General features: G+C 39.5%; 1 protein-coding gene across 1 annotated transcript; it reads left to right on the forward strand.

The window, feature by feature from the left end:
• Positions 1 to 3,391: 3,391 nt before the first annotated feature.
• Positions 3,392 to 5,534, forward strand: LOC132796641 (uncharacterized). The gene has a single exon (XM_060807886.1). The coding sequence runs from the start codon at positions 3,605 to 3,607 to the stop codon at positions 5,390 to 5,392; it is 1,788 nt and encodes a 595-aa protein (XP_060663869.1). The 5' UTR covers positions 3,392 to 3,604; the 3' UTR covers positions 5,393 to 5,534.
• The last annotated feature ends 8,461 nt before the right edge of the window (positions 5,535 to 13,995 follow it).

Here is a 13,995-nt window from a genome sequence, read left to right on the forward strand (position 1 = left end):
CAGAGAATCGCACCTGTAGCTCGCGCGCGCCTTTTACAACGTGCAGCGGGGGAAGAAGCCTCTTGTGACTTGGCGACTTTCTTGGTGGTGGCAACGGCAACGGCAACGGCAACGTTGGCATTTTAATTGAAATTGTTTGTGATGTCTTCGCGTTGTTGTTGTTTTTTTTTTGGGCATTTGTTGCGCTTGATTGATTTAGAGCGAGCCGATGAAGAGCGACCCGCACTAAATGCGACCCTAACAACCACCAGAACGTGCTACACGCAGTACACCTGCCTGCCCGCTGGCTGACTACTGAACTACTTGCGACTTGACTGAAGAGACTAGCCCAACTAGCTGAAAAGACTGTCTCACTGTCTCACTGTCGGACTGTCTGACTGAGTGACTCCCTGATCGCCTCAACTGACACTCGCGTAATGAAATTCCAAGCGACGTGCGGCTTGCGGCATGCAATGCGATCACTTTACCCCCTGCGCTTGACCCTCAGACTCGGAGTCAACCCCTCAAGTTCCCAGCACAGACAGAGAAAGAGAGAGGGGGAGAGAGAGAGAGTTCCCCGTTGTTTGCCGATCTTGTCCGTTGATCTTTTTGGTGCATTGGCTAAGTTAATTGGTTGTAAAACAATTTTTTCGAATTAACATAAAAATGTTTCATTGGAAAAAATATTGCAGACACAATTAACATTTACATTGCACTCTGTGGTTCAGCAAGTCGATATGCGGGCGACCAGCGAGAACAGTGGAGTTCCGATAACAAAAATGTGCTTATCGATATGCTTCACTTCTTGAATAATTGCAATGCAAATGTGAAAAGAATGTAAAAAACTAGCTAAGATTAAAACAAAAGCAGCTCAATTAACTTGTTGCCTGCGAATCGCAAATCGCATTGTCAATCGACATCATGATTTGTTATCGATATGAAACTGCTGCAGAATACTTATCGATATGCTTCACTTCTTGAATAATTGCAATGCAAATGTGAAAAGAATGTAAAAAACTAGCTAAGATTAAAACAAAAGCAGCTCAATTAACTTGTTGTCTGCGAATCGCATTGTCAATCGTCTTCATGATTTGCTATCGATATGAAACTGCTGCAGAATACTTATCGATATGCTTCACTTTTTGAATAATTGCAATACAAATATGGGAAAAATCTAATGAACTTGCTAGGGTTAAGACAAAAGCAGCTTCGATTAGCTTAATTAACTTGTTGACTGCGAATTGCATTATGCTTTAGTATCGATGAGAAACTACTGCAGAATACCTATCGATATGCTTCACTTCTTGAATAATTGCAATACAAATGTGAAAAGTATGTAAAGATCTTGATAAGGTTAAAACAAAAGCTGCTTTGATTAGCTCAATTAACTTGTTGCTTGTCAATCGTCATCGTGATACTCTATCGATAAGAAGCTATTGCACAGTACTTATCGATATGCTGCATTTGGGGAATAATTTCCATACAAATATTACAAGAGTGTAAAGAGAGATAAGGCAAAAGCAGCTTCGATTATCTCAATTAACTTGTTGCCTGTCACTCGCAATGACATTGTCAATGCTATTGTCATCGTGAATCGTCATCGTCATCGTCATCGAATTCGTCACATCGCTAATGTGTGAGCTGCAATGTAGCGCAACTGACAGCAACAACAAGAGGAAGAGCAAAAAAAAAAGCAGAAACAAAAGACAAACAACACGAAATTCAACACCAAATAACCAACCAGCCGGACAATTGAATTGTTTTGCTTATGCGAGTGCGAGTGTGAGTACACTCACAATCACAATCACACTCACACTCACACCCGCACTCATTGTGGCTGCAACAGCAGCAACCGCAAGACCATTGAAGCATTGAGGCACACACACACAAACACATACACATTGACCCGAGACTGGCCAACAAAATGCAAATTGAATGAAATGCTAATGGAAATGAGTGTGAGTATGAGTGCGAGTGCGAGTATGGGTACTCGTACAGGCGCGACCCGCGCAAATAAAGACAATGAAGGCAACTTTTATTGGTTCCATTCGATGATCAGCCAAACTGAGGGCCAACACACACACATACAACGTTGTGGCATGCCTCTCCAACCGCTGCGTCCGGTTGCATGCAGCAGTCTCTGTCCGTCTGTCTGTCCGTCTGTCTGTCTCCGGACTTGGCTTCGCTCTGGTTGGGTTTACGCTTTTTCGGCTCTTGTGTCTCATAGCTGTCTGTTTTGCGGCGTACTTAGTGACACCATTAACAGCAGTCTCTCTCTCTCTCTCCCTCTATCTCTCTCTTTGCCACTAAACACATTCACATCCGGCGTGCGCGCATGCGCAGATGTCGACAACGACAGCGAGGGCGAGGGCGAGGGCAAAGTTTTGGCGGAATCGGACGGGAGAGCGGACTCACGATCGTCTCTGCAACCGTTTGATTGATTCTGTTTCAATGTAGCGCCTTTCTCTTGCCTCAGCTCGCAGCTCGTTTTATTGTGTTGCGCACCGCGTCGGCTTTGAATTTTTATTGCAATCGGTGTGAAATTTCACACCGCAATGCTTAAATGATTCCGGCCTCCCTTCTAGCCTTTTTTACACTTTTCTCACATCTTTTTTCCCTTTTTTTTTTTTTTTTTTTGGCTCGCGAACGAAGCGAGCAACAATCACCCAAAAAAAGAGGGAAAAACCAGAGAAAATTAATAGTAATAAAAATAAAAGGACTCAAAAGACTCTCATCGACAAATATAGTTTACACTAATTAATATATTTGTGAATATACTGACTACAATACTCAAAATAAATTAAACAGCAATAAAAAACTTCTTAAAATACCTAAAAAATACTGACTAAAATACTCCAACATGAAATATACCAATATTAATACTTTGAATGCTAATACAAATTCAAATATCTCAACATTAAATGTTTTCTTCATAGCTCCAGACTTGAAAGTTTTAAGTCAGTTGCATGAAAAACTTAACAAAATAATTGGTATTATAATATTCTTACAATTTACTAATTATTTAACTAAATTTTGATGAATACATTGAAATTGTTGCGAATAAAATTGAATAATTTTGTAAATATGCTCTATAGATTTTTACTAGTCTTAATCTAAAATATTTTCCTCGCACTTCAAATTTGTGTAGTTTTGGTATAAATATATACTGTGTGTGTTTGCTATATTTGGTATAAAAAATGTGTAGTTGACAACTTGTCAACATATCAAATAACTTTTTCATAAATGCAAATTTAGATTTGCTTAGGATCTTTTAACATTGTTTAATAAAAATGCATAGTTTTGACTTTCTAATAAAAGTAATTTTTGATTCCCTTTGAATCTTTTAATTTACATTGAATCTACAAAACTGTAGAAGCAAGATTTCGAAAATGCAGCAGGCATTTGCTTTAGAGTTGAATTTCGTTAAATGTGTTACTCGTGGCTGTGACTTTTGTTTTCTTTTAATTATACATATATGGAATTCATCACATCAGACTTTCAGTTACGCCAGAAATCAGATTAAAATTATTGCATGTTTCCTTAAGATTTGTTAATGCTGCTTTCCGTTTATCCTTTTGTCTTTTGGTATAGTAGACAGTAAATCGATTGTGCAGACACAGATTGAATGACAAAATTGAATATGAACACCGAAATATGGAACTCATCGAAAATGGGCGGCACTGGCGGCGCATTGAAAGCGTTGACCAAGAATCTGGCGAATCAATTGAATCTCAATCGCACCGATATGAAGCGAGTTGTGGCCCGTGTGATATCCGAGCGACATGGACAGGGCGATGTGGGTGATTACAATGGACATATGTTCTATGTGCGGCCCGAGCGAATCGATTTGACCGAGCAGATCACACACTCGAAGGAAGCCTTCGATGAGATGATCAATCAAAAGAAAATGAAATTGAAACAGAATCAGAATCAGAATCTGAATCTGAATCTGAAGAAATCGTGCAGCAATCAATTGCCCAGCTCGCGTTCGCAGTCTCGCGTGAAGAACAAGAACAACAACAACAACAACAACAAGAAGCTGAAGCAAAAGAAACCGGAACAACGGAGTGTCAACAATCCAGCCGAGATTGTCATGATACTATCCAAGTCGAAGTTAAAGCAGCGCCTGAGCCCCAAGCCAAAGGCAGCAGCAGCAGCAGCAGCAGCTGCAACCAGTTCAAAGCCGGTAGCAGCAGCTCCCACTCCGGCTCGCACTCCAGTTGCAGCCACAATTGTATCAGCTGCTCCCTCAGCTGGTCAAAAGTCCGGCAACAAACTAGCGACAAAGCCGAAAACAAAGCCAGAGACAAGAAGTCCTAGTCGTAGTCCTAGACGCAGACTGATGCTGGACACAACAACACAACGACAGCAACAGCAACAGCCACAGCCAGCAAAGCCAGGCAAAGTGCAGCGACTGAATGCAGGCAAAGTGATGCGGCAGGAGCAACCCAAGCTGAAGCCCAAGCTTAAGCCCTTGCCACAAGTGGCACCCCAAGCGCAGCCACAACCGCTGCCACTGCGCGACTCGAAGTCGCAGACAGCTGCGCAGCCAAAGCGAGTGCTGAAGAAGCGCAAGAGTCTGAAGCAGCTGCCGCAGCAGGCGAAGGGCAGAATAATGCAAAAGAAAGTGTGGCTGGAGCCGTGGCAGAATCCCAAGCGTCTGGCACCGAAACGCCTCAAGGCGGGCGGAATTGCAACAACCAGAGGAGGAGGAGGAGGAGGAGGAGCAACAGGCAGAGCAGCGCATTGCAATGTGGCCTTGGCCTGGCGTCATCCATATCAGTTTCAAGGCGGCGCTGGCGCCACACAGCGTCACAATATTGATCACGGCGTCAAGTTGAGCGCCAGATCGAGGCTGAAGCCGCGCATCAATCGAGGCAGAAATCAAATGCGAACACGAACATCGCTCAAGGAGCAGCGCTTGAAGAATCTGCGCTCTCAGCTGCAGTTGGCCAAGCAACTGGAGGCCGAGGAGGCCATCGATGATCCGGAACGTCTTGAAGCAGGCACTATTCTGGACTACGGGCTGCCGGCAACACGAACGCGAAGCAACATCTTCGTAAAGCGTGGCAAGCAACTGCGACGCTACAAGCTGAGTCCGCGCTTGGAGCAACTCGCCCGACCCGTCATCCATGGCAAACCCAATCCACAGGCCACGACAGCGACAGCTACAGCGACAACGACAACGACATCGCGACATCATTTGCCAGTGCGCAAACCGAAGAAGCCGAGATCGCATCGTCGTCGTCGTCAACGACGCGTTGTCGTCGACAGCAGTCTGGGCAGCATTGCCGGACTGAAGGGATCCTCACGCTCTGGCCTGACGCCGGCCAAGCGCCATTTGACGCTGGCCTTCATGAACAAGGACGGAGGACGCAGTCCACGACGATCGCGCAGTGCCATGTGGCGATAGAACGCACTTTGTGTTCTCTCTGTTCGATCTGAGTGTTCTCTTATTTCGATCAACTATCACTTGGTCTCTGAAGTTAGCAGTCGATTCCTGTACTAGAAATTCATAGGTGCTTAAATAAATTACAAAATTATAGACTATATGTGCTTCTGTTTAAGATACTAAAAGTAATTGAGCCAAAATATTAGTATAGAGTATGATCGACTGTGACATACCCGCTACCAAGCTTTAATAAGAGCAAAACAGTGCGGGATTATTCTTAAAACAAATTAATATACTAAAAACTATATACCGAAAGGGTTTATTTGGTATATCGGTATACTAATACAAAATAAATAAAAATAATGCGGTATTATTCTTAAAAAAATCCAAATGGAATATACCAAAATATACCAAAAGAGTCTAATTGGTATATCAATATACTAATACATTTAAAATAAAAATAGTGCTGTATTATTCTTAAAAGAATCAATATTGATATACTAAAAAATATACCAAAGGATCTATTTGGTATATACCAGATTGACAATCAGACACATTTTTTATAAAAGCAAAACAATGCGGTGTCACTCTTTACACAATACAAATTAATATACCAAAAATAAACTAAAATATGGTCTATATGGTATATTTTATAGTATTACATTTAAAGTTGTATATTTTACATTGACAATCAGAGAAACTAAGATTCGAGAGCAGAAGACACTGTTTTGCTTAAATAACTTTTACAATTTTTATCTTATAAAAATTATAGTTCAATTGTAATTTAAATACTAGAGAGAGTATGTGTAGAAATCGCTTCTCTCTAGCTTTAAATCTACGTTTATTATTAACATAGTCGATTGTGGGGGTGGAAGTGGGCATGGCAAAATTCCGTATCAAACTTAATCTGCATGCAACGATATCGAGTGCTATTAAAAATTATAGTTCTATCTCTTAGAGTCTCGGAGATCTAGAAGTCCATACGGACAGACAGCCAAACGGACGTGACTATATGGTATCGACTGTTGACGTCAAGTACCTTGTGAATAGACGGTATACAAATTTGATAAATAAATTTCAGGCTCTCAATGAATTAATACTTTTTCGAATGGCTTAAGACTTTAATTAAGAAGTCTCTGAATTATCAAAAATAAAAAAGTTATATATTGTAAAAACATAGTAATGAAGTACTTGCACTTTTCCCTTTATATTAAACTGACATGTATTAAATAACTAAATTTTGTTCTGTTTTAAATTTATTAAGAAATTGAACCAGTGGAAGCAATAAAGTACCATAACAACACATCTTAGGGAAATTTCATTCAGGCCAAATCTTATACACATATAATAAGGAGATTAAATAAATACTCGTATAAAACCTTCTGAGTTGCAATTGCAACATTTTTTTGCAACTTGGAAAATATTGTTTTATTGTGAATATCAGTTCCTAAATAAAATACGCAACATTGATTTCGTTTTAAATGCCATATAGTATATGATGAATCGTGATGATCGTGAATCTAACCAAAGCGAATGTACAGATAATAAGATCTTGTTGATTTCTATGCTATTTTTATTAAGGTTTACGCAGCTTTCATAATTTCGAAATATTTGTGGGAAAACATATGACAGACAATTGAGTTTAGCAGGCGAGATCGGTCAGTCGAGTTAACAAGCTGACCAAAATGGGTGAAGGAGGGAGAAGGAGAAGGAGTGAGGAGTGAGGAAAAGAGAACACAGTAGCCAATTGAGCAGTGAAAGGTTCTTTTGTTCTCTCTCCTCGTTGCAATACAAACATTATTATGTAGGTGGTATATATAGCATACATATGTACATATGTGTGTATATTGCTACTCATCCTGCCAGCAATTTTTGTGTGTGTGTGTGTGTGTTGTGTGCTTGCCACGGCTGCAACAATTGGCGTCACGCTTCGTTGAATGACACACAACGAATGAAGGAGGAGGATGATGACGATGTTGTTGTTGTTGTTGTTGTTATAGGGCTGATTGAAAGATTATTTTGCACTGATAACGCTAAAAATGTATGGTTGGATGGTTGACCACAAACCACCACCAAGTGCAACAGCAGCAGCAACAACAACAACAACAACAACAAAAGTCAAATAGAGCGAAGCAAACGCGGCAAACGCTGCACAAAAATTGCAGTTCGAAAATTGTTGCGCTTTCGGTTTGCGTGTTTGCATTTTGCATTTTTGCATTTAGCATTTTATATTCATTGCTGTGTTGTCCGCTGTCCGCTGTCCGCTGTCGGTTGCCGGTTGTTGGTTGTCGGTTGTCTGCAGCGTCGCCGCTGGGGTCGTCATCAATTCGCAATGCATTTCCCACATTTTCAACGGCAAGGCGACCGACCATCATCATTAATAATATTGAAAAGCCCTAATTACGCTTAAGTGGCCCAAACGAGACAGACTCGAATACACTCACACTCATACTCACATTGATATTCAAACTTATTTTGAGTATAGTATTTCTTGTATCATTTTATTTGAAGCCATTCAAAGTATCGAACACAATTCGAGTCACATTCACCTTTGGCTAACATTTCATTGCGTAAATCATTCTTCCCACCCCTAACTACATACACTCAACACACACTCATACTCACACTCACACTCACACTCACACTCACACCTGTCTAGGTGCCACAGGTTGCGCAGGTGCATGGCCAACAACTTGGCAGCCCCTGACCCAGAGAGAGCGGCGAACACGAAGACGAGCCAACCGAGCTGATGACCCTCATCGTAAGTAGTATAATGAAATCATTTATAACTTTTCTTCTTCCCTATGACCAATTCAGTTTCTTTTTTGTTTGTGTTTTGTAGTTTTCTTGCCGGGTGCTGGCTACTTGATCAACCTGCTGCATTGCCATTGCCATTGCCATTGATAAGCGAGAGAGTCGAGGACATGCCACCGCACGTGGCTGCATGCAACGCAACAACGCAGCAACGCAGCTGCGACTGCGGCAGCTGAGGCAAGCGGGAGCCTGGGTTCCACTCTGATACTTTAATGATCCCGGCCATTCGATTAATCAAGCTAGCGGCACCTGAATTCGCCTGCAACTATTATCATTGGATTTGCCTTGCCGCTGCTCAAAATGCGACTCAACTCTATCTACAAACTGAAGTGCCAATCTATTAACTAAATATGCATTTTAATAATATTATTTTTATTGTGTTTTATATAACATAACATACAATGATACATGAACAATCGATTCTTAAATATACATGACTACTCTATCTAAATATTATCTCTTACTATTTTTTTTATACTCAAATAGTCACAATAAAATAAATTAGTTTTTTATTTCATAATTTTCTTATTGAATCAAATTTCGGTAATATCCGTCTTCCTTTTATGAAGTATATCTGAACGTTTTTTTCTGTCTATTCATTTAAATAAGAAGGTTTGTTAAATACAAATACAAAATATTATGCCACAGTATTTATACATTCAAATATATGTAAAACCATTTAAGTCGCATTTGATCAAATTGTTATATAAAAATTGGTATTTCCTTGATTGCCTATAACGTTATTAAAAAGCCAGAAACATTCAAAAATTGTATCAATTCCTAAATAAACATATATTTATAATGAAATATTATATTATATAAAACTTATTTTTGTATTCAATATAAATATTTGAATGCGATACTGTATTAAAATACCAAACGTATGTTTTTTTTTTTAGTATTTTTGTGGTATATTAATTCGGTATATTTTTAAGTTTATTCCGCACTCTTTTACTTTTATTCAAAATGGGTAACGGTTACTTGTTCTGTTTGTCTTGAATATTATTAAAAAATATGGAATTCTATTATAAACTATAAATCAAATTTCGGTAATATCAGTTTTTATATTCAAATATTTAATTCTGAAACTTAATTTAACAACTTTTTTCAAAGTCGATAATGAAAATACACTTTAGAGTCAGATGCCATATTATATTCATTTTATTATCTATGCAAAAATGTTATTAACAAAAAAGCAGCAGCATTGCACAGTCTTGAATTCGAATTTATTAATTTATAAATATTATTGTTTCCACATTAAATTGAAATAGTTTTTAGTTCAACAATTTTAATAATTGAAAACACCAATATTATTCTTTTATGTAGCACAAAAAATTACGAGTTAATAATTTAATATGAAAATTCACTGTCTTGTTCCATATAAATACGAGTAAATCAGTAGCACAGAAAATCCGAGGCCTGTGGCACACAAGCTTAAACCCAAAACGTGGCATGTTCTTAACTTAAAGCCCTGTTAAGTTATCAATACCAATATTGTTGAGGAGGGAGCAGTTTCGTCCCTCACTTGCCTTTGGTTACACTTGTCGTCGTCGTCGTCATCGTCATCGTTCTCATCCTTTTCATCCTTGACGCAATTCGAGCACAGAGAATTTTTCATGCATGCAACAAAACAACAGCGTTAAATTCCATGGGGAGTCAAAAGTCAGCCAGCAGCAGCAACAAGAAAAAATGAAAGAAAAAAAAAATAAATAAAGAGTAACAGAAGCAGCAGAAACAACCTCATAATTTAACTCGGTAAACTTTTGCGCCTTTTGTTCGGCTGCTTTCACTACAAGTTATTGAAAATCGCGCAAGGGTTGTCAGTTCACCTCACCTCCCCTCTCCTCCTCTCCCCGCCCCGCCTCGCTCATAAGTTGAAAGTCGAAAGGGTTCGAAATTGAAAAAGAAAGCGTTCGCTCGCGTCAGGTGGCTCCGCCATCGAAAGGGTGAAGTGCTTACTCTAGGGGGTGTGGGAAAGGGAAAAGGGGGAGGGGGTGGAGAGGCGGGGGTGGCGTCTCATTTGTGCACTCGGGGTGTGGGTGATTTAGTGTTAAATAAAAACTTTTAAATTGCCATTTGATCGTTTGTTTAGCGACAATAATGTCGTCGTTGTCGTTGTCGTTGTCATCGCTGCCTCCTCCTCCTCCTCCTCCTCCTCATTGTCCCCCTTCGTTCTCTCACAGTCCCTGGGAACCACTGAGGTCGACCCAGGCGGGCCAAGCTCGGCCCCTGTGACAGGTTTATAGGTCGCTCACTCCAAGACAGTCAGCCAAAGACAGTCAGACAGTCAGAGAGTCAGCGCCGTGACAATGACATTGTTTCGCCTGACAGTTGTAGCAAATTTATTGAAAAGGTGTTTGTTGTTCCTACCTCCAGTTCACTTCACTTCGGTTCGCTTCGGTTCGGTTTCTTTCCATCTTCCATCGCCTGCCGGCTGCCGGGGGTATAAACTTACAGAAAATTGTCAAAAATTTATTGATATGTTGAAATTGCTTCTCCTTGCGCTCCAACATACAAACACTGACAGCTCAATTTTTTCCATCGAATAAGTTTATTTTTTCTCGTTGTTTTTTTTCGTTCATCTCACTTCCTTTTGGGTCTCTCACCCCACTCCGCCCGCTCGCTCGCTCATTGTACTAAATTTGACAGCAATTGTTTTGTTTGACAGTTTGTCGTCTCGGCAAAATGATGATGTCAATATGCAAAGCAGAGCCAGAGTCAGCGTCAGAGTCAGCGTCAGAGTTTTAAGCCAGAAACTGGGGAGCTCAGCGAGCGTGGCCAGCTGAATTTGCATTTGGTATGCGGCACATCGAAAGGGGTGAACACTTTTAGATGAGTTATTGAAGCGTTCCTCATTGTTGACAGTTGACAGGCAAATTTTCGACATGTGTCAATGCATTTGTCAGCGTGATGCATGGCATCCACTTGGCCTCCACACAAGTCATGCCCATGCACAGAGATTTGGCAGTAGCCTACTAACACAGAGTTATTTGCGTCTCTCAGGTATTTATTAATATATTTTTCAAGACTTACAGTAAATGTCAAACGGCTTCCATATAGCATCCACACATAATGGAACATCGCCTTTCAATTTCCTACCTTTTTATAGCCAACATATAATTCCAGATAAATCTCAACTTACAATCCACATATGGTCCACATATCTCAAACATCTTCCACATGCCATCCACATAAAAACCAACATCATTTTAAAGTTCCACGCATTTTCAATGCCAACACAAATTTTCAAATATACTTTAACTTGCAATCCACATACGATCCACCTGCAATTTTCTGATGTATCATGTGCAAATCGTTTCCCCTTTGACTTGACATTCTTCTAACGGAGTCACTCTGTATGGCATCCACACTTGGCATCCACAACCGCAATTAAGCACGACAACGATCTGAGCTGAACTGAACTGAACTGAACCGATCGATGTGCCGCGATCGCACAGAACATGCAACATAATTGGAATTAGATCTAGAAGAGGCAGCAGCAGAAGTCATGCGGCAGCTGATCACGCAATGCCAAACACATGCAATCCACAAGCGCAATTTGCCATTGAACTTTGCAATACATAGCAAGAGTTACACATGTATACACACACACACACCAGTAACCAGGTAACTTCAATTTGCTTTCAAGATCTGGGCCCAAAGACTAACGACAACGCAATAACAGCCACCATTTTTATTTTGTTGCGTTGCCTTTTTAATTTTTATGTATGTGCTGAGCTGAGCTTTGATTGTTATCCAAGCAAGCAAATACAAATACCAATTCAAAATACAAATACAAATACAAATACACAGAAGCAGAGCAGAGCTGAGCTCTGAGCTAGAGACAGGCGCTGAGCCACAGCGATATTTTTTATGAGACTGTTTCGTTTTTCGCTTAATCGCACTAGAAAATCTCTAGAAATGGTAGAAGGAAGCAGCAACAAAATAACACAAACAACAACAGAAAAAGAAAAAAAATTGCCGAGCGTTCAACTTGAAAATATGCCAAAAGACAATTGGTTGTTGGTTGTTGTTGTTGTTGTTGTTGCTGGTTGTCGGTCGCCACGTTAAGGGCATGGCCCAGACCCAGGCCTATTTACTACACATTCAGTCAGAGTCTCAGTCTCAGTCTCAGTCTCAATCCCAGTCTCAGACTTAGTGTTAGTTCTAGTTTCAGTTAAAGCCGCGCGCAGTTGCAAGAAGAGTCTTTAAGTTTTCTTCAATGTTTAGCGAAGCGTGAATATTATTAGAGAGCGGAGCGACTGCAGAGGGGACAGCAGCAGCAACAACAGCAGCAGCATTTATTAATAATTACCACACAGAGCTCTGACGAGGGGTTGGGGAAAACCAAGAGTACTACTACTATATATATAGTAGTAATACTCGTAAGAAATTTATTTGTTATTTATCTTTTTGGCATTATGCATGAATAACAATAAAAATATAAGTGAATGCTATTGTTGTTGTTGTTGCTGCTGTTGTTGCTGTTGTTGCTGTTGCTGCTGGCATAAATAGTTAGCCAGAAATGCGGCAGCAAAAAGCGTCATAAAAATTATAACAAGCCATTCGCTTGTTGCCAGGTTCTCAGGTGGCAGCGACTCCATCTCCATCTCCAACTTTGACTTCCCAACTCCTCTAGGCAAGGCTTGGCTTCACTTTGCTTGGCTAGGCGAAGATTCTCTGGGAGTTCAGTCAATAGATTTAGATCACTTTTGACTAGAAGCGCTGGGCACAAAGAGCCATAAAAATAATGAGCCAAGCACGACGATGGCGACAATCATGAGTAAATACGGCAACAGGGCAAAAAACACAGAGACAGAGTCAGCAATAGGCTAAATAAGTTGGTAGCAAAAAGCAAACAGATAAATAAAGACTGAGATGTGTTTTAAAGAGGCAAATGCTAAGTAATACTTAACTGGAAGAACTACCAATGTGACTGCAGATAAAGATACAAATACACAGACACTATGATGCAGATACAGATATACGGCAAAAGTTATAGATACAGATACTGATGAGACGTCAGGTAGGAAGCGCTAAGAGAACAAATAGCTACCAGTTTTATAGTTGTAAAAATACGATGAATACTCTTAGATACAGATAGTTATTCAGGCTAGATACATATGGCAGGTATTCACAAGATAGTTGCAGCAATTGACATCTATAGATACATTTTAGGTGGCACAACTGAACATACTTTTTACCATAGTCATATGTAGTATTAGATTTATATCATTTATACATAGCAACAACTTCAATTGGAGAAAGTAAGATAGTGTCAGTCGGGTGTGCTTGCTACCAATTTTCAACACAAGCAGAACAGTAAAATATACCAAAATATGATACTATAATACTCAAATATACCGAATAGTATATTTAGTGTACACGGGTGTGAAATACCAGCCACCCTCTTAATATACTAAAATATACCAAAAATATATATATATATATAGTATATTGATGTATTACTGGTCATGTAATGTTGTTAAAATAATCCAAATTAAAATACTAAAATATACCGACGAGTATATTTGATATATCAATATACTACTAGTCTTGTAATATTATTGAAATATACCAAATTAATATACTAAAATATACCGAAGAGTATATCTGGTATATCAATATACTACTAGTCTTGTAGTAATAATATACTGAAATATACCGAAGAGTATATCTGGTATATCAATATACTACTAGTCTTGTAGTATTAATATACTAAAATATACCAAAGAGTATATCTGGTATATCAATATACTACTAGTCTTGTAGTATTCTTAAACTTTACCAAATTAATATACTAACATATA

Source organism: Drosophila nasuta, chromosome X (genome assembly GCF_023558535.2).
Source record: "Drosophila nasuta strain 15112-1781.00 chromosome X, ASM2355853v1, whole genome shotgun sequence".
In the NCBI taxonomy this organism is placed as follows: Eukaryota; Metazoa; Arthropoda; class Insecta; order Diptera; family Drosophilidae; genus Drosophila; species Drosophila nasuta.